The sequence below is a fragment of the Macaca fascicularis genome, chromosome 6, assembly GCF_037993035.2.
Source record: "Macaca fascicularis isolate 582-1 chromosome 6, T2T-MFA8v1.1".
Lineage (NCBI taxonomy): Eukaryota > Metazoa > Chordata > Mammalia > Primates > Cercopithecidae > Macaca > Macaca fascicularis.
The window spans coordinates 85,113,358-85,133,648 of record NC_088380.1 but is presented as its reverse complement, the minus strand read 5'-3'; the positions used below and the strand labels follow the sequence as shown (position 1 = coordinate 85,133,648).

At 44.0% G+C, this 20,291-nt stretch overlaps 1 protein-coding gene across 8 annotated transcripts in view; it reads right to left on the bottom strand.

The window, feature by feature from the left end:
* Positions 1–20,291, bottom strand: part of RASGRF2 (Ras protein specific guanine nucleotide releasing factor 2) — a 265,274-nt gene that overhangs the window by 30,900 nt on the left and 214,083 nt on the right. For all 8 annotated transcript variants that reach the window (XM_005557287.4, XM_005557290.5, XM_065546425.2 and 5 more), the window contains one exon: positions 18,547–18,653. In XM_005557287.4, the coding sequence (XP_005557344.2) occupies positions 18,547–18,653 (107 nt within the window). The remainder of the gene's footprint in view (positions 1–18,546; positions 18,654–20,291) is intronic.

The following is a 20,291-nucleotide window of genomic DNA, read 5'->3' as shown; positions in this document are numbered from 1 at the left end:
CAGCTAAATGCAAGCTTTGAACCTGGAGTCAAGAGGGGAATGCTTTAAAAGGGCATTACTATGACAACTGCCAAAAATGGAATCAGGACTGTGCACTAGTAGAGAGCATTCTGCCAATGGTAAATTTTCCTGAATTTGATCATTTTACTGTTGGCTATGTATGAGCAGGTTCCCCACTTATACACTACTGGTGGGAATGCAAATTAGTTCAGTCCCTGCGGAAAGCAGTTTGGAGATTTTTCAAAGAACTAAAAATAGAACTACCACTTGACTCAGCAATCCCTGGGTATATACCCAAAGGAAAATAAACTGCTCCACCAAAAAGAGACATATACTTGCATGTTCATTGCAGCACTGTTCATAGTAGCAAAGACACAGAATCAACCTAGGTGCCCATCAATGGTGCATTAGATAAAGAAAATGTCGTATACATACATCATGGAACATGATGCAGCCATAAAAAATGAAATCATGGGCCAGGCACAGTGGCTCACACCTGTAGTCCCAGCACTTTGGGAGGCTGAGGTGGGTGGATCACGAGGTAAGGAGATCGAGACCATCATGGCTAACAGTGAAACCCCGTCTCTGCTAAAAATACAAAAAATCAGCTGGGTGTGGTGGCAGGCGCCTGTAGTCCCAGCTACTCGGGAGGCTGAGGCAGGAGAATGGCGTGAACCCGGGAGGTGGAGCTTGCAGTGAGCTGAGATTGTGCCACTGCACTCCAGCCTGGGTGACAGAGCAAGACTCCGTCTCAAAAAAAAAAAAAAAAACACACACAAAAAACAGAAAAAAAGAAAAAAGAAATCATGTTCTTTAAAGCAACATGGATGAAGCTAGAGGTCACTATCCTAAGCAAACTGATGCAGAAACAGAAAACCAAATATCACATGTTTTCACTTATAAGTGGCAGCTAAATCTTCGGTTCACATGGACATAAAGATGGCAACAGTAGACACTGGGGACTCCAAAAGGAGGGAGGGAGGTGGGGCTAGGGCTGACAAACTTCCTATTGTATACTATGTTCACTCTCTGGGTGATGAGATCAATAAAGCCCGAATCTTAGCACCACACAAAACCTGCACATGTACCCCCCGAACTAAAATAAAAATGCAATTTTTTTTTAAAAGAACAGGTTTTTGTTCTTAGAGGGAGTGGGGAGAGAGAGAAAGAGAATACATGTTAAACATGGGAATGATTACTGAGGGATTCTAGATGTGTATCAGTGTACTTTTTTTTATTCTGGCAATTTTTCTCTGTTTGAAAATTTTCAAGGTAAATGTTGGGAAAAAAAGAACAAAAAGGTAGAACTCTGTCTCTTACATTCTTTAATTAAATATATCCTTATGAAACATGTACAGGCAGCAGAGAGGAATTGTTAGGTATTTGGAGATGAACTGAACACTGCAAAGTCTTGCTTTTGAGGATCTTACTCGATAGACTATATCTTTATATGTACAGACATGAGTGTTTATTTTCCACCATATAATGTTACTTATCATAATTACATTTTAACTTTAAGGAAAGTAATTATGAAGCACTGACATTCTGAATCCTTTTAAATGATTGGAGAGAACCTTGTTAATTGCAACAAATCAGATAAAAAGAAAACAGCAAGATTTTACTATATTTGGTAAAAACAATGAACAAGATCATAATTTCATAAATTGTAGACAATGCAAATCTAATCTAATTTGAATTTAGTATTTTTTTTACCTCAGTTTGGTGGTAAATGGTGTAACAAATTATTCCCAACATTTTACTTTTCACTGTTTGACCATAGTCCCAATTCTTCAGAAACAAGAGCCACTGGGGCCCAGGAGCAACACAGATGTCAACATCTCCTCAACATATGGCTTCAGATGATGTTTTCCTAAAATTTCACCTATTTATTGCCAAACACCTTCTCGCTATTAATTTTTTTTTAAATGTATGTAAAGAGAGGAGAGTAATAGTTTGCCAGTGTTCTTTCTTTCGGTTCCACTCCCTCCTTCATTTCAAGGTAAAGGGATGTTTGTAAACAGTTAATACTCTCACCTTCGTCAATCCGTGTGCACCACATTCTCAGCCATCAGGACTTTATTTCCTTAATGAATATTTCATATATATATATATACACACACACACATATATACATATATATATATTAGTGAGACAACTGAGTCTTCATGTAGCTATGTCAGGTCTCTAATGATGCAAATAATCTGATTATCATAAATGCACGATTAGTGTGAAGGATATCAGGTTACTGTTTAGACCGTGTTGAGGGCCAATTAGTGGTTTAATCAACTGGCATTAGTAACTACTGTGCCCCGTACTGGGCTCAATGGGGCAGAACACTTCTGGGGCCCCAGGATGGCAAGTGTGTGAAAGGTCTTGTTAATAAAAACATAATGTAATTTTCTTATTTTGAACTCTGGGACGACTGGCCTGAGAGGGACCTTTGAAAGACTTAATGAAATCTGCCAAGACACTATTTGAAGCATGACAAATGGTCGCAGTTGAATAGTTGCTTTGCTGCTGATGATATAAATCAGACTCTGACATAATGCAAAGCAGAATCTCTGATAACGGAGTAGGAAATGGAAGAATTTTTGCCATCCATAATTTTCACTTACATTTGCACAGGTTTTTACAATGTACAAAGTGACCTTTAGTATGTAACTTGTTGTTGTTATTTGTTTGATTTTGAGACAGAGTCTCACTCTATTGCTCAGGCTGGAGTATGGCACAATCTGGGCTCACTGTAGCCTCTGCCTCCCAGGTTCAATGGATTCTCATACCTTAGCCTCCCGAGTAGCTGTGACTACAGGTGCACACCACCACGTCCAGCTAATTTTTATATTTTTTGTAGAGATGGGGTTTTGCCATGTTAGCCAGGCTGGTCTCGAACTCCTGACCTCAAATGATCTGCCCTCCTTGGCCTCCCAAAGTGCTGCGGTTACAGGCATAAGCCACGGTGCCCGGCCGTGTATATAATTTTAATTCTTCCTCAGCTGACCCAGCATCAGACAAGACAGGAACCATAATCTCAGGGTCTCCTGTCACATATGGGCCACAGAGGCTGAAGAGAGGTGATCGCATGGGCTGAGATGAGAAGCATGGGGAGATGGAGGGGCTGGGACAAGAACACCAGTCCTTCTGACTCCTTCATAGGCCTTTATACTTGCCCTTCTCAAACTGTCATGTGCACAGGGGTCACTAGGGGTTGTGGCTAAAATTAGATTCTGATTCAGGGGATCTGGTACAGGGATAAGGACTCCGCGTTTCCAACAACCTCCCGGGTGATGTTGATGCTGCTGGTCTGGGGTCCACATTTTGAGTAGCAAGACTTTACATTACCTTTGTTTATCTACCAAAAAAAAAAAAAAAAAAAAAAAAGTCATTAAAAAAACTCTCCAAAAGTAAAAGAAATCTAGATCTTCTGATGTACTACCTAGAATGGATGATTTTATTTTTTACAAATGCATGTAAAATACAGAATTGGTCATTGAAAAGTCCCTGTTGAAAATACGGTAGCTGCTGCTCAATAAAAAGAAATCTAAAGCAGCAAAAAGACATTTGCCCTATTTAAATACAGAGACAAATGATTGCTAATGTCTGGCTGACAGCCAAGTTGTAATTGTCCAGCATTTAATTTTTGGTTACATTTCCCCGAGTCCTGAAACGGTGGAATAAGACTTACCCGAGTGCCTTCTTGCAGGCAGCAATCGAGGCGCCCACAAGATGGCGCTCCCGGGTCGGCATTGGCCCTGGCGCGGGCCCCTGGGTGGAGCCCGCAGGCCTGGAGGAGGGACGTCGCCTGCCCGTGTTTAGGACACAAAGCCCCACGAAGCCTTCTGCGCCAGGAGAGCGAATCCATGGCACCCAAGAGACTCCGAGGTACTTATTGAAGTTATCAAAGCAACAGAATCTAATTTAGTTTTTGTTTTCCAATTCCTGAAGCAGGGATGCGGAGACAGAGGATTCGAACAAAGAAACCGCCCTGCTCTCAAAGGTGGAGCGCTCAGAAAATGCAGGACATTTATATTTCATTCTCTGAAAAGGAGCCCATAGCTCTTGTTCCTTCAAAAAGAATTACTGAGCAACTCAACAAACAAGGCTCTGCAGTGGAGGCGGAGCAGCAGACTTCTGGGTGGGTTTGTACATGAAATAAATATTAACAAAAGAAACTGGGAGAGGCTTGAGGAGGGCGCCCATCTGCAAGGGCCCCCCTTGGGGACGCCCTACTGACCCTTAGGAGAGGCTGGGCCTGGAAACGCAGGTCCGGAAACCACCTGCAGAAAGGGGATAGTTCTGGCCAGGAACAAGACAAAAACTGTGGAAGGATGCAGTGTGGCCCCCAGCACAGGCTTAGGAGCAACACATTGTCCACTGATGATGTCAGAATCCTCCAAGGGAGAGACGCTATTGTGAGATGAGTCTATTTTACCAAAATTGTATTGACTTTACTCAACATGTTCATAAATAATTAGGAAAATCAGCATTTTCCCTGGATCGGTTGGGAAAAACAAAACAAAACAAAACAAAACAAAAACCTCCTAAAGTAATTATAAGTCAGACAGTGAGAGATTGCCCCAGACTAGGTAATTTTTTTTGAGACAGAGCCTCACTCTGTCACCCAGGCTGGAGTACAATGGCATGATCATGGCTCACTGCAGTCTCAACTTCCTGGGCTGAAGGGATTCCCCCCACCTCAGCCTCCCAAGTAGCTGGGACTACAGGCACATGCTACCATGCCCAGCTAATTTTTAAGATATTTTTTAGAGATGGGGCTCTCTCTCTCTCTGCTGCCCAGGCTGGTCTCCAACACCTGGGCTCAAGCAATCCACCTGCCTTGGCCTCCCGAAATGCTGGGATTACAGATGTGAGCCGCCACACCGGGCCACATTTTAACTACTTTATTATCTCATTTAATCATCAATAGCAATCCTGCAACATAGTTACTATCATGATTTCCATTTTGCATGTGGGGAAGTCCAGGTACAGAAAATCTAGGTATCTTATCCAAGGTCACACAGTTAGCAAGTGGTAGGCCCAGGACTTAGATCCAGGCTAAACTCTTGGCTAAAGCCTGAGTTTTTAATTGCTATAACCACTCAGCCTCTTGCGAAAAAGCAACTATCGGGCCGGGCACAGTGGCTCATGCCAGTAATCCCAGCACTTTGGGAGGCTGAGGCGGGTGGATCTACCTGAGGTCAGGTGTTCAAGACCAGCCTAACCAACATGGTGAAACCCTGTCTCTATTAAAACATACAAAAATTAGCTAGGCATGGTGGTGGGCGCCTGTAATCCCAGCTACTCAGGAGGCTGAGGCAGGAGAATCACTTGAACACAGGAGGTGGAGGTTGCAGTGAGCCGAGGTCGTGCCATTGCACTCCAGCCTGGGTGACGGAGCGAGACTCCCATCTCAAAAAAAAAAAAAAAAAAAAAAAAAGCAGCTATCAGTGAATTAGTGGCTGCTGGCTTGGGGAAGGGTAGGCTGAAATGTCAAACAGTTGCTGAGCCTGGAACTATTTCCCTTCACTGATGACCATTTGAGACAGGGATCTGGAAACCGAGGTTTCCAGTCTGAATAAACTAGTTTGCATTAATAAGGCTAGATCATATACCAGAAAAATCATCTGCAAAGCAATAAATCAGATTTCCTAGCACTTTAAAACGAATCCCTGTTGATAGCTTAGGCATTTTGGAAATGATATTCATTCTTGCAGGAGAGCAGGGTAGTAATTAGTAATTTACTATACATGGCCAAGGGAACTCTAGGACATTGGGAAAATCTGATTCAATAAATGCAGTTTGAGGCTAAAGAGAATTATGAGAGTAATTTTCTCAGTGTAATAAGTACAGCATATTCCTGATGGTGGCCAGAGGTTTTAAAAGGAAAGTGGAAATGCTGCAGAGCGGATTAAAATCACACGAATAATTTTAAAATCTGGAACAAAGAGCTTAGAAAGAAGGACTCAGGATGTGTTGAGCTCAGAAATAAGAGGTGGGGGTTTAACTTAATGGTTTTCAAGAAAATGAAAAGCATACTACGGTTTTCCGTCTTCTCTGACGACACAAGATGAAGAATTTAAATTGTGGTGTAGAATTAGGTTAGATTCGGGCCAGTTTGTAAAGTGGGAAGCTGAGGCAAAGGTACCCAATGATCATGATATATGCAAATCAGCCTTGACAGGTCTGGGGTACACAGGTTTGCATTCCTCATGTTCACGAACTGGAGACAACCTCCTAAACCAAGGTGCTTTTCAGCTCTTCTGAGGAGAGGAAACCTTATTCAAAACTTTAACGTTGAAACCCTATTCCAGGGGAGATTGTGCTGGCTAAAACCTGGGATGGGAGGCTCTGCAGGGTACCTGCTCACCTTGCCCACCGGCCACCACCCCTGGGCTGCCGGCGTGGGCGCTACCTTGGGGCAACAGGGACTCTGAATCAGGGCTTCTCACTGGAAAAGTGAAAGGACGGGGTTTTCTGGCATTTTCCATTGCCTAACTACAAAAATATTTTCAAAGCCTCATTGTTCACACAATGAAAAAGAACATTCTAATACAAAAACATAAGGAAGGGCAGTAAGTTTGGAATTAAACCCTACAAAGCAATACAGCAGTAATTCTAAACTTTCCAATACACGTTCAACACTTACTAGTCATTAACAATTCATCAGCTTCTTGAATCTTCAAAGAGGAACAGAATGTAGAGAAAATATATGCCTGACAATCATCTAGGGACTTATATTTCGGGTGGTAAAACCCACAGGCAGTTAAACCCCAAAACTGGTAAGCTCTGTGCCCTGCTCCTGGTCAGCCCTCAAACGTTTGTTGAATGAATGCATAAAAGTCCATGGGGGAGAATACTTGACTTTGACACAAGTGGTAACAAGCTACCTAAGTTTTAAACTGGTGGTTTGGGAAATTAGTTTAGCAGATGTGAAGTGGGAGGCTCCTGGGAGAAGGCACAGTGAAAATGTGGAAGATATGTTAGAACAAAAATAACTGGGAAGAGGCAAATGGCAATGAATGACACTCATTCAGTGAGAAGGAAAAAACCATCTAGAAAACTATTTATTTGATCATTTGCTGACAAATGATTCTGCATTTGAATGACTTGCTAAAATTCAGCCCCTAGTTCTGAACAGCTGTGCACACAGGAATCTTTAAATACTGCCCCACAGCCCCGGAATCAGATCACTTCCAAGCTTACATCTTTACGCCCCAAAAGGGAATCAGTCAGTTTAAAAAGCATTTACCAGAAAAAGAGAGAATCTTTTTTTTTTTTTCCCCGGATGCTGTGTTTTCCATTAAGTAGGTGGTAAATTTATATGGGTTGTCGTTTTCAAGAAAATGACAAAGACCAGAGGGGAAAAGAAAAGTCTGGAAGGGCATCCTTTTATTGCTGATATTTACAACTATATTCAACTTTCTTAGTTAAATAATGCCCCTTGCCAACAAAATTATCTTTAATATAACTAGACAGTAGTCTATTAGTTATACTTTTGTTTTTACCCTGATCCATAGGAGGGGAAAAGACTGATAAAGAAAGCTGGTGGTGCATCCTTCCTTCCCCAAGGAGAAGATGCACTCCGAGTTACAGGAAGTAGCATCTTTGACATTCAACCAAGGAGATACAATGCAAAGAGATTGGGAGCTATAAGTTAGTGACATCTGAGAGCAGAGTGGAGAGGAGAGTAACACAAAGAGAAAGGCAAAAGGCAAGGCAGAGCCGTGGGGCCCTGAGAACCAGTTGATACACAAGTGTTAAGTCAGCTCTTGACATCCTGAGGCAGCTCTGAAGTGATGGAGAGCACTGGTCCAGGCCTGGTCGGATAAACAAGGACCAGGTGATTCAGGATCATCGTTCCCCATGCTGAAGATTGCATGCCACAGTCTCCAGAAATGCTTCCAAGGTCCAAGAGTGATTACAAGAGTGGGGAGACAAATGAGGAAAAATAAGGACTCTCCGTGGCACTTGCATCAGAAAATCCTTACAACAGAGAAAAGAAGCTATCGAAGTACATAAAATTCCATCAACGAAATCCATCCGCAAAGATTTAAGGAATCGCACTAGTTCAATGGGGAAAACGTTTCTGTTTCGGCAGCTAATGAACATGGAAAATCAGTGCCACTGAAGACACGCTTCCTAAAAGCTTAAATCTAGCTTATGCTAGCTTAATAAATCCTGCTGTAAATGTCTCACTGTAAGGAGAGTTTAAAAGATAACAATAGAGATGTATAAAAGATAAGAAAAAACTTTGGTAAGTAGTTCAAGGAACTAGGATTTTCTTACTTGGTTGGTTGTTTGCCTGGACCAGAGAAAAAGAGAGAATAAAAATCTATCTTTGGAATTAAAGAAAAGAAAATCCATACTTATCAGATAATAGTTTTGTACATTTCATATTTTCCAGAGAGATATGACAAATAATTCATTTGTGCATTCTAACTCCACACAGATAATTTTGCCAATTTTACAAATGTGGAAACTAGCAAGCTAACAATGGAATCCAAACTAGTGTGCAAGTTTCCAGGTTTCTCTCCTCATCTGAGACCTTTTTGACCCAGGAATCTCTGAAGAACTAAAGTGAAATGTGACGCCTAAGGCATCTGTTCTGAGGGGAGAGGGAGAGGGCAGTGGTCAGTAAAAGATCACAGCAGGATCCAGCACTGCCATAAAGATAAGGGTCAGCCTACGTGTCCAGGAAATCAGAAGAACTCAAAAGGAACTGAAGTTGCTGGACTATTTAAATGGAGCATTCTCTATTTCATTTCGGCTGCTGTCATGGCAAATCTGTTTGTGAACAAACACTGGTGCGTGCCTGGTGGATGTTTCGGATCTCTTGGCTGAGATACGCAGAGGCTGACAGTGTGTCGACAGCTAGAAGTGAATGGGTGCTGAAGAATAATAAAAGGGTGAGACCGACATAAAAAGTATGTCAGGCGCAGTGGCTCACGCCTGTAATCCCAGCACTTTGGGAGGTTGAGGCAAGTGGATCACAAGGTCAGGAGTTCGAGACCAGCCTGGTCAATATGGTGAAACCCCATCTCTACTAAAAATACAAAAAAATTAGCTTGGCGTGGTGGCACATGCCTGTAACCCCAGCTACTTGGGAGGCTGAGGCAGGAGAATTGCTTGAACCCGGGAGGTATAGGTTGCAGTGAACCAAGATCGTGCCACTGCACTCCAGCCTGGAGAAACAGTGAGACTCTGTCTCCAAAAAAAAAAAAAAAAAAAAAGTATATAGGCCATCAGTTATCCTCTGGCATGGTGATTGTGTAAAATCATTTGTGGCTGGGCACAGTGGCTCATGCCTGTAATCCCAGCACTTTGGGAGGTGGAGGTAGAAGGATCACTTGAGGCAAGGGGTAGGTAAAGTCTATAGTGAGCTACAATCGCACCACTGTCTTCCAGCCTGGGTGACAGAACAAGACCCCATCTCTGGGAAAAAAAAAAAAAAAAAACAGAAACACACATGCAAAAACAACAAAAAAAAACATAAAACACCATTTGCAAGGTTGAAGCAGTAGACAGCTCATTAGTCATTTAAAAACATTTCATAGCTGCTAGCATCTCACATTGAGACTAAATTTTATCTTCTTATTCCTGGTATCCCCATCAGTCCCACCAGCTGGGGACATGCCCAGGAGCCTCGTGGCACTCTGTGGCCCCTGAGCAGTGGGCAGCATCTCACCCATTTGTTAAGGTGGGATGTCTGGGGTCTTGAGGCTTCAAGAACAGCGAGGGTTTCCTGGCCCTTCACCGCAGGCAGCTCTAACTGTACCTCCTGCAGGCAGGTGGCCTGGGGAGGCCGGCAAGGGCGGCTACTGTCACCATCTCAGCCTGGGAGGTGCTGCACTGGTTGTCCGCAGAGGCACAGCACTCCTCCCTGCACCAGCCTTTAGCAAGTACAAATCATTTAAGCAACACAGAATAGACTCAGGGTCAAAAGCAACTTTCCTAAGGAAAGACTGAGAAACAGGGAAAGCATTGGCAGTGTTGACATGTGCTATTCTCGCTGTCCTGAGTCAGAAGCAGGTTTTTATGTTTCACATTTTGAGCGGTCTACATCTCAACAGCTGGCCTGCAAGATGGAGAGGCTGCAAGATTGGGGGTTCCCGGAAAAAATGGTGCAGCCAGACGGTGCAGACTGAAACCTACTGCTGCCATTTGCTATGGGTGGAACCTCAGGGAAATGGTTCAGTCTGAGCTTCCATCTCCCCATCTGTAAAGCAGTGGTAATAACAATATCGACCTCCTCTCCCTCAAATGAGTGGAGTCACGGTAGGTGACTTAATATTTGAAAACAAAACAGTGTCTGACATAAAGTAAGTGATACAGTATGTTATTTTTTAAAATTGGGGTTCTGTCATTCAGAATCCGTCCTTGCAGAGGAAACTACCTTCATTCTAAGAATCAGGTTCTCAAGTCACCCATAAAAGATCATATGCCCCGTATCATAACTAAACCAATACCAAACTTCAGCTGCTCCTAGATGACTTCTATGCAATTCAATGCTTCCTCCTCCTTGTTCAGAGTCCTAGTGACACACTTTTCCACGGGAAGTCTCATCCAGCCATGGTGAAGGCTCAGGGAAAGGGGCTTATAAAGTCTTGAACGTCTTCAGGAAGTGGGGACAGGAAGCGCCATTCCCAGCGGAGGCATCTTCCTCCTGCAAAGAGCTCAAAGGTCAGGGCCCCATATGCTGACACTGCCTTGCAGATGGAAGAGAAGATCTGTTCTTTAAGGGCAGAGACCGGGCTGGGAGTGTGACGGAAAAGTACCCTGTGGCTGACTGGCACGAGCCCAGATGGACGAGGAGGGCAGGGATGGAAGCAGGCCAGGAGCCATCAGGAGAGGTGACAGCAGCAGGCCAGGAGCGTCAGGAGAGGTGACAGCAGCTGCCTGCTCAATAGCCGGTTGTTTCTTTCGCTTCTCGTTCTCCCGCCCACACCGAAAATTCTGTGCTGTGTTTGTCCTGGCCCAACTTCCATTTCAGATTTGGAACAATGAACGAACCTCAACTCAGTGCTCTAATTCAACACTGAGTTTTGTGTTTCACTAGGCAATGCCAAATAATAAACAAAAAAAATTTAGAAGGGGCCCCTGTCATCTGTCAAAATAAGAAACGGAAGAGACAAAGTGTGTCCACTCACATTTTGGGAAATCTGATCCCTGAGACCTTGAACGCACTAAGTAGAGGCCATCACACCGGCACGCACTTTTCCACCGTAACGAGTCAGAGTCCCCACTTTACCTCGGACCTGGGACTGCAGGTCCAAAACCTAAACTCTGTGGCGCAGACGGATGCTCCCTGGTTGTCCTTTACTGGGAAACAGCCATTGTCTTCTCTGAGATAACACCGACTCTGAGGATATGTAAAGGTTTTGCTTTCCTCGCCACAAACCTAACATAGGTGTGCCCCCTTCAGCAGACTTATTGCTGGAGCCATCGTGGAGACCACCTGGCCGGGTTCTTGTTTCAGAGGAAGGGGGCTCTGTGGGAGACTGGAAGGAATTTTGACAGCTGGGTCTGTTTCCAGCTTTTGAGTGGTCTAGAACTGTGCTGTTTATACTGTAACCATCAGTCACCTGTGACTATTAACATTTAATTCAATTAAATAACATTAAAACTCCAGCTTTTTAGCCACGCTAGCTACATTCCAAGTGATCAATTAGCTGCATGTGGCTAGAGGCTGCTGTACTGGGCACCATGATATAGAACATTTCCACCATCACAGCAAGTTTACCCGGGCAATGCTGACTGAACCCCTTTGAGACTTACGTGGTTCACTGGTCACATGGGGGTAACAGCATTTGGCCTGCTTGAAGGTCTGGGTTTGGACCAGATGCCGCTTTAACACGGTTATCTCTATCAAGAGCAGCATCCGCAGTGCTTTGAGCCTCCATCTGTAATGGCTACTCTGTATGTTTTAACTCACATAATCCTCACCCTCCCACAGAGGAAAAAGTGGCATTAATCCCCATTTCTACAGATGAAGAGCTGGAGGCCTGGAGGAGCGAAATTGTTTGCTCAGAAAAGCCAATAAATGCCGGAGCCGGGATTTCCATCACGATCACCCTAACTTCACAGCTCCAACAGGATTCGAAGCCCCCCAGCTCTGAGATCTCTGCTACAAAGATACATTAGGACTGAGTTTAACTCCTACTGTGATTTTTGGAGATGTAAAAACTCTCACCTCAGCTGCTATGAGTGACTAGAGTGGGGTTGTGAGATCCGCTAAATCCTGTCTTCTACCTGAGACTATATTTATTTGTTAATGGTGTTATGAAAGTGTTAGGGTATATTTTCACGAGAGTGATAAGGACTCTGTTTTGCGTGCGTGCGCATGTGTGTGTCTGTGTTTATAGGATAAAGTATATATAAAACCCTCTTATAATGGAAAATGAGTGTATATATATAAAACATACCATAAGCAATACTAAATGTAAATACTAAAACTAACAGAGCACAGGGTAACACTCAGGAAGAGGGGCAGAGACTTGGGGGCCCTCCTCAGGTGCTGGCAATGTCCCAGATCTTGACCTGGGTGGCAGTTATATGGGCGTCTACACAGGCAGAAAGTCACTGACCTACACACTGAAGTTTAGTGTCCTTTATATGCGGTATGTGATATTTCAATAAAAATGCCAAAAAGCATATCAACTGAAATGTAAACTCAAGTTATTCATTATTAGCTAAATATGTGTCTCTTTGTTCACCATAAAATGAATGTAAGAGAACTGGAGCGAGTTAGAAATATAACAGCTGAGCTATTTTGATAGATTTTGTGAAATTGCTCTCCCAAGGGACCCTAGACTCCCTGTATCGTAAGTAATAATGGAATCATCAAACAGCATTACTGCTTCTTGCCAGTCCCAGTAAATCAGTTGATAGTCTATCCTTCCCAACCTGACACGAAGTTCTGGGCAGGCACCAAAGTCTTTCAGTACTTTTTAGTTACAAGAATGATGTCATTTCAACAGTCAAAATGTCTAGTCCAGTATATTCTTCAAAACCTCAGTCCAGCCTCCCTCCAGCCTTGGTGTGTGGGCTGCTTCCAGCCTAGTGGCCTGCATAGGAGACCCTTTCTGATGTCCCCACCACCTCTCCACTAGTGGGCTATTGCTTCTGGTACTGCAGCTCACCAGGGGAAAGCAATAATTTAGTGTGAAAGTGCAGGGGGAGCCCAGTCCTGGCTCTCTCTAGATGTGGCAGGTGGACAGTGGCCAGTGGCCAGCTTTTCCTGTGTGGGCCTTGGTGAGACTTTGGAGACCTCTCTGTGGGAGACTTAGGGCCAGCTCCCCTGACCCTGGCAATGTCTGTCCTCCTGTGAGTCACTTTCAACTCCCTCAGGCCCTGGGCTGCCAGTGGTCCACTTCACCCAGCGTCTGTCTACGCATCACCCCTCCAGGACATCCTCTTGGGCAGGATGCAGGGCCATCCAGATTGGACTCCCCATGGACCCACCTGGTTCACTGAAACACATATGAATGCAGCTCACTCCTAGCATCCACCACTCTTCACTTTGCTCAGCGAGCACCTTTCAACTTAACAGGAGAGGCTAGCTGGGTGGTTTCCTTGAAACATTTCTCATGTGGCTGGAAGTGAAAAGGAGGCATCTCCCTGCCTTCCCCATGGTGGTAGAGAACTTACACAGATGGCTGTCTCTGGAAATTACCCTCTCCTTGACCTCCCCTGCCTCAACTTCCCACAGGTGAGTGATCACAACTGCTAGCAGGATTGATTTCACGAGCTCTTAGCTGGTTTTGCTTAGGTGGCCTAGCCACTCCATTAAGGCCATGCAGGCTGTTGCTGCTACCTATTGTACCTGCCCCTGTGCCTTTGGTCCTCTGCCTGAATGTCAGAAACAACCTGAAGAATTCAGTTTAACAGCCGGCCACACATGTAATTATGTTAAGTCCATTGACTGTTAGTGGGTATTTTCCCAGTGGCTTTTCCCAACGGCTGAAGGCCCCTTGAGGTCAGAGACTGCATGGATCTTGTTCACGCCCACACCTATCCCAATGTCTGGAACATTCTGGTGCCCAATTCTTATTAGTGAATGAATCAAGGAGGTGAGAAAACAGAAAAAGGAGTAGCAGTGTTCCTCTGTAAACTCCTTTGGGGAGGAGATTTTTATGTAGGTAGGTCATTTTTGTCTGATCTCATGTTTTAAAAACATTCCCCTAAGCCTACAATTAAGAAAATACATGACTGTTTCATTCTCGGCCACTTGTCATTCAGACAGGACCCAGAGCCTGATGGAGCTAGTGGTAACCTGCAGACACAGCTGCGGCTCTTTTACCAGCATCGCTCATGGTCTGTGAAATTCCTCCAATAAATGGACAGAGCATCTCTTCAGAATTGGTTGGTCAATATGATAATTGAGGAAAACCAAAATTGCCATAGATCATACATGAAAGGCCTTCTACAGAGGCTTGTGCAGAGATCTGAAACGTCTATAGTCAGACCCCAGCCATCTGTCTGTGCACAGAGGACAAAAGCAATCATGGGAGCATTTGGTTAATAGTACTACAGATCTGACACCTGCAGGGACCTGGGAATTGTGTAAATGATACGTAAGGTCTCCCAGCAGGAGATGCTCAAGACGCATGTAGACCTCTAATGAAAACACTTCCCTTACTTAGACTGCCTAAACACACAGCCCTGATTTCTGACCCATCAGTGGTTATAGTCTCTGTCTGGGCTGACTTTGGAAACTTTAAAGGCTAGAAAATGACCTCCAGGAGAGAATGAACAATGGAAACATTGAACTATAAGCTCAATTTGACAAGTATTTACTGGGCATCTGCCATGTGTTCAGCATTACAGAACTATGTGAAAGGAGACACAAAGATGAATGAGACAAGCAAGGAGCTTACAGGCTGGTTGTAGGGTGGTGAAATGTGCATCTCTCCTGTCCACGGCTGAAAGGGATTTCATCACACACATCAATATCATGCTTTAGGCTTAATTCAACATCATCTTTAACTTCATCACATCCTTGGGAGAGGTAAAGCAGGGATGGTTGTTCTCATTTTCAGAAGAGGAAACTAACACCCGAAGAGGTAGAGAGACCAGCTTGGGGCCCCACAGGGGCTACAGTGGCAGAGCTGGAGTAACAACACTGGTCCCCTGACTCTGGGCTGCTGCTCCCTCTGCTGATGGATAGACAAGGCACGTGGGAGAAATCGAACTTGGGCCTGTGGCTTCACTTTCAGCTTAAAAGGCAACAAATGAGTGAGAAGGTGTAACAAAATGAGGAGCAATAGGCCAGAAGGTATTCACATATGAAGATTTTTAAAACCCCCTAAAAATGGAACATCCTAGCCTCTCCAAATATTAACTAAAGAAAAAACTAGAAGCCTCCAGGAGAAGAAATGCTATCCTAGCACCACCCGGGGTAGAGTTAGGAGGTGACATCCTGGGGCATTCTTATTTCTCTGGAGAACAAACCCCTACCCCCATACTTCTGCAACCTTTAATTCTCCTGAACAAAGGTCAGGGTAGTATCTGCCAATATTAGTTACCTTTGATGAGAAATGAGAAATAAATACATGATGTCTAATACTCTGTGGTAGCCTTGATTCTCTAGATTATTTGTGGGTGAATCTACAGCTTGGTTGATGTAGATCTACAGCTTTTCTGTGTCTAGAAATCGAAGTGGCCTCTCTGGGTAGCCGTGTGAGAAAAAATGTAATTGTTACCATGCTTAGCTGTAGTTTTGAGATGAGTACAACTTCCTACTCATTTTTTAAAAGCTACTGATTCAAAATAATCAGGTTGCCACAATAATGCTATATTCTCCCTTAAATGGACTCAGCTAGTACAAAGTGAATCAGATAATTACAAATCATCTTATCCAAGCCCTTCACTTTGTGAGGTGAAAACCAAAGACAACGAGGGTGAGGGTTGGTTGACAGTTGGATTATGGCCCAGGTTTTCAGACCAGCAGTCCCATCTATAGCTAGATGTTGCCTTGGGAGAGTAAAGACCTGCAGATAAACTTGGATAAAGATACCAAGATGGGCTGTTACTCTTAAAGCACCATAACAGTCAGCTTGCTTAAGCTCCATGAAGCCAGGGCCACCTTCACATCTTCTGAATGAAATGGCCCAGGCTAGGCCCACAGTTGGTGAGAGGAGGCAGTACGCACACAATGAGGCCCCGAGACCATGAGCTGAGAGCAGCTCTATTTGAACCATTCACCAATCCATCACCAACAGCCTGCCTTGACTTGCACAAACTGTCCAATGTGGAGGCCAGATGATTACCAGGCAGCCACAAGTGAGTCAGTAAAAGGAAGAAAGGGAATCTGGACGCTCTAGCCAGCAAGAAAGAAAAAAAAAATGCCCTAAAACAATTCTCAATAAGTGGAAATTTCACAGAAATGTCCTGCACATGGTTGTGTACTTATACAGAGAGGATGAGGAAGGTGACAGGAGATGCACATGACGAGGTTACACCAGGGCATTGATAGCCCGCCATTAAGCCGTGAGGCCCACTCACGCATGCAGGGAAGGTAAGGAAAGACCCTGTGGGAAGAACTTCCTTGGGCACATCAGTGAACGAAATAGCCAGGGTTTGTATTTTACCCAGTGGTGAGGTCAGAAGAGAAGACTGGATCCCTGAGCTACTTACATCACTCACCTATGCCCCTGCTGGAGGGAGAGCCTGAGGAGCTGGGATCCCTCTAACTGGAACTGGAGATGGACAAGCTTGCTCATGTATAGGCACAGCTGCAGTCACTCAGGTCGCAAAGCATCTGAACTGTATAAACAATTCAGCTGCCAAATCAGGTGGCAAAGCTTACTGTAAAACTACTATAAACGAGGGCTTCTGTACACTAATCTCTCCCCATCTATGAATTTTCTTTACCAAAAATAAAAAACTCCCAGCATACTGCCATTTGCTTTGTGGTACTTTTGTAGCTACTGTAAAAATTATATGTGGATTGGGAGGGATTCCTGTTTGAGATAATTAGAAAAAGAGGGCACGGGGGATTGAGAAAAGGGAAGTAAGGTGGATAGGGAAGCAAGGCTGCAGGGCTCTGGGGAGAAGATTTGGAAGGGAGGAGGGGAGCTGAGGCCAGGGGAGAGAACCAGCTCAGCCTTGTTGATCGAAGCTACTTTGCATCTTAGAAACCACTGTGGGCCCCAGGAATTAAATGTCAAAATTCTTGAGAAAAAAATCAGAGAAGAATAAGATGGACCATGATACAGTGGAAAAATTGTAAATACTAAAACTCATTATACTGTTTTATCTGCATTGAGGCAAAATGGATTTACCAGCAGCTCACTGAGACTACGGGGAAAAGAGACTAGACATTTCTCATGTGCTAAGGATGGTTCTTGGAATTTGAATCATATAGGATTAAATTTTTTTAAATTTAAGATGTGTAAGACGGAATGTTTACATTATTTAGTATGCTATGTTTATTACTTTATTTTAATTAATATTTAAGATTTTTTATGGGCTTACTTGTGGTGAGGTTTAAATGCCACTTTTCCTAATTAGTAAATTATCTTACCACGGAGGTTTCAGGAGCCTGCCCTCATGGTGACCCTATTGAATGGACTGTCATTACTGAGGACCATGCAGCAGACACGTGATGGCCTCTGTGAATATAGTGGCAAAAACTGCAATTACTTTGGCACCAACCTAATAATAAAGACCTGGGAATACCTCCCCCTGGGAGTGTCATTTATAACACATGATTCTCATTAGCGGACTGACAACTTTGATTATATTTCTTTTAATGTATGCTGCACATGTTCTGCTGTGAGGCAGGGCCCATTCTCTCTCTCAAACGCTCCTTGCAGGGTGCCAGGCAGGTGGGTGTCCAGGAGGACCTGCCTGGTATGTGGCAGTGGGTAAGAAAAGCATTATGCATGCATCACATCAGGGGGGCAAAGTGGCACCTGACTTGTTTTGTGAAAGGGGAATAAATTCTACAAACGTGCACTGAGAACACATAAACAGATAACAAGTGGGTGTCCTGTCAGTGTAACACAATTTAAAAACAGCATTGGGAACCAAAACATCAAAGGGTATGAGGCAAAATATCTCCAGAATCAGGCCCAGAAAGCACTCCCTGACCAGATCCCAGAGTGTTATTTACTTCCAGGGGGCACCGTGAGGTTTGCGTCTAGTTGGGTGCGGGGCGGGGATACCACTGCAGCTGGCAGCCTCTCAAGCATAACTCCACTTACAGAGAAGACCCTGTGAAAGGTGCTCCCAGGGTAGGTGGCACAGGACAGTGGCCTTGCTGTGGCTCAGGTGCCCATGGGTGAGTGCTGTTTCCTCAGAAGATGTGGGGACAGGGGAGCCCCGTGTCACTGTGTCATGTCATTTGCAGATCTGAAACAGTGGATGTTGGCAAGCCACGTGTCTGCTTTGATCTGCATGCCTAGCCTATTTCTTCCCTTCCTCAGTTCCAGTGTCAAGGTTTCACACTGAACTCCAAAGAATCGGGAGGTGTTTTACATGTGTCACGGCTTAAAAAGATGATTTTTTAAAAATCCTTGTAAGTAATTAATGAGGGCACTGACATACCTGTGCGTGCTTTGAGACCCAGTGACGGAGGACGTTCAGTACTCGGTTGGTAGCCGTTCTCCGTATGATAAACTCTTTATCACATGTTCGCTCGGTGTTGTTAAAGCCTTAGGAGGAAAATAAACACACACGCGTTGCAGTTAAAGCCACTCCCCCGGGACCTGGAAAAGGTCGTATATTTTAGGACATTGGTTAACGAAACCCACAGACGACACTTCTTGGCAGAGAGGTGCGCGTGGCTTCAGACTGTTGTGAATTCCGCTCACCTATTACACTCTCAGCAGCGAGGCCCTCGTGTAGTTACAGGTGCAATTAAATAAGTAATGAGCACGTATTTATTGAAGGCCACTGATTAAAACTACAGCTGCTCTCCTGACACCTCCATTTATGCCTGTCTTGCTCTATAATACAAAGCCAAGAAGGAATTTTAACCAAGTATTTGAGTCAGCATTAATTTATACTTTTGCCTCAAAGTAACTGCACAACCGATAACATTTTCAATATCTGTAGATGGATTAGGCCATATCTTGACTCATGGATGATTCAGATACTTTACTGTGTATCCCTGTACTGAGAAGCAGTACAGCATCATGGCTAAGAATGTGTATTTAAAAAATACTACAAGAGTAGATTTTAAATGTTTTCACCATACACACACACAAATATAAATATGCCAGGTGATAGATTTGTTAGTTTGGTTTGATCATTCCACGACATAAACCTATATGAAAGGATCACATCGTACCCCATAAGAATATAATATCTACAATTATTATTTGTCAGTTAGGAAGGAAATTTACAAAAACCCCATGGATTCCACAACCAGATTGCCTGCTCTCAAATCACCGTTCTCCCACCCTGGCAAGTTATGTCGCCTCTCTGGTGATCAGCTTCCCATGTTCCTCATGAGATAATAAGTGTATCTACCTCATAGAGCTGTTGTGGGATTAAGACTTTTAATACATGTTAAACATCTAAAATGGCACTTGCACAGCAGTGAGACTGTAATAAATGTTAGCTATGATTACAATTCAATCTTGGTTCACTGTCTTTGAGTCTTCTCTGTGCTGGCTAATGTCTCCATCTTGGCTACCTTTTCATTATCAAGAAACCATTTTAATATTTTTCCACGGACACTCTGTTTTAAAACATTCTGCCTTCCAATCACAATGAAATCACATTTCCTTTAAACATCAATTAAAGCCTTATGTAACTTCACTGGCAAACTTTTTGAAAGAGTTGTCTAGGCTGGGCGCGGTGGCTCACGCCTGTAATCCCAGTACTTTGGGAGGCCGAGGTGGGCGGATCACGAGGTCAGGAGATTGAGACCATTCTGGCTAACACGGTGAAACCCCGTCTCTATTAAAAATACAAAAAATTAGCCGGGCATGGTGGTGGACACCTGTAGTCGCAGCTACTCAGGAGGCTGAGGCAGGAGAACGGCGAGAACCCGGGAGGCGGAGCTTGCAGTGAGCCGAGATTGCGCCACTGCACTCCAGCCTGGGCGACAGAGCGAGACTCCATCTCAAACAAACAAACAAACAAACAAACAAAACAGAGTTATCTATACTCACTGATTCCATTTCCTCACTTCCTATTCTCTCTACATCCTAGTCCAAGCTTCTTATCCCATTTCAGCAACAAACAGCTCCCATTTAAGGTCATATCAATAACCTTCACGTCCAGGGGACAGGCTATAATCTCTCCCTAGGAAATCTCATCTAGGCCTACCACTTAAATGATTA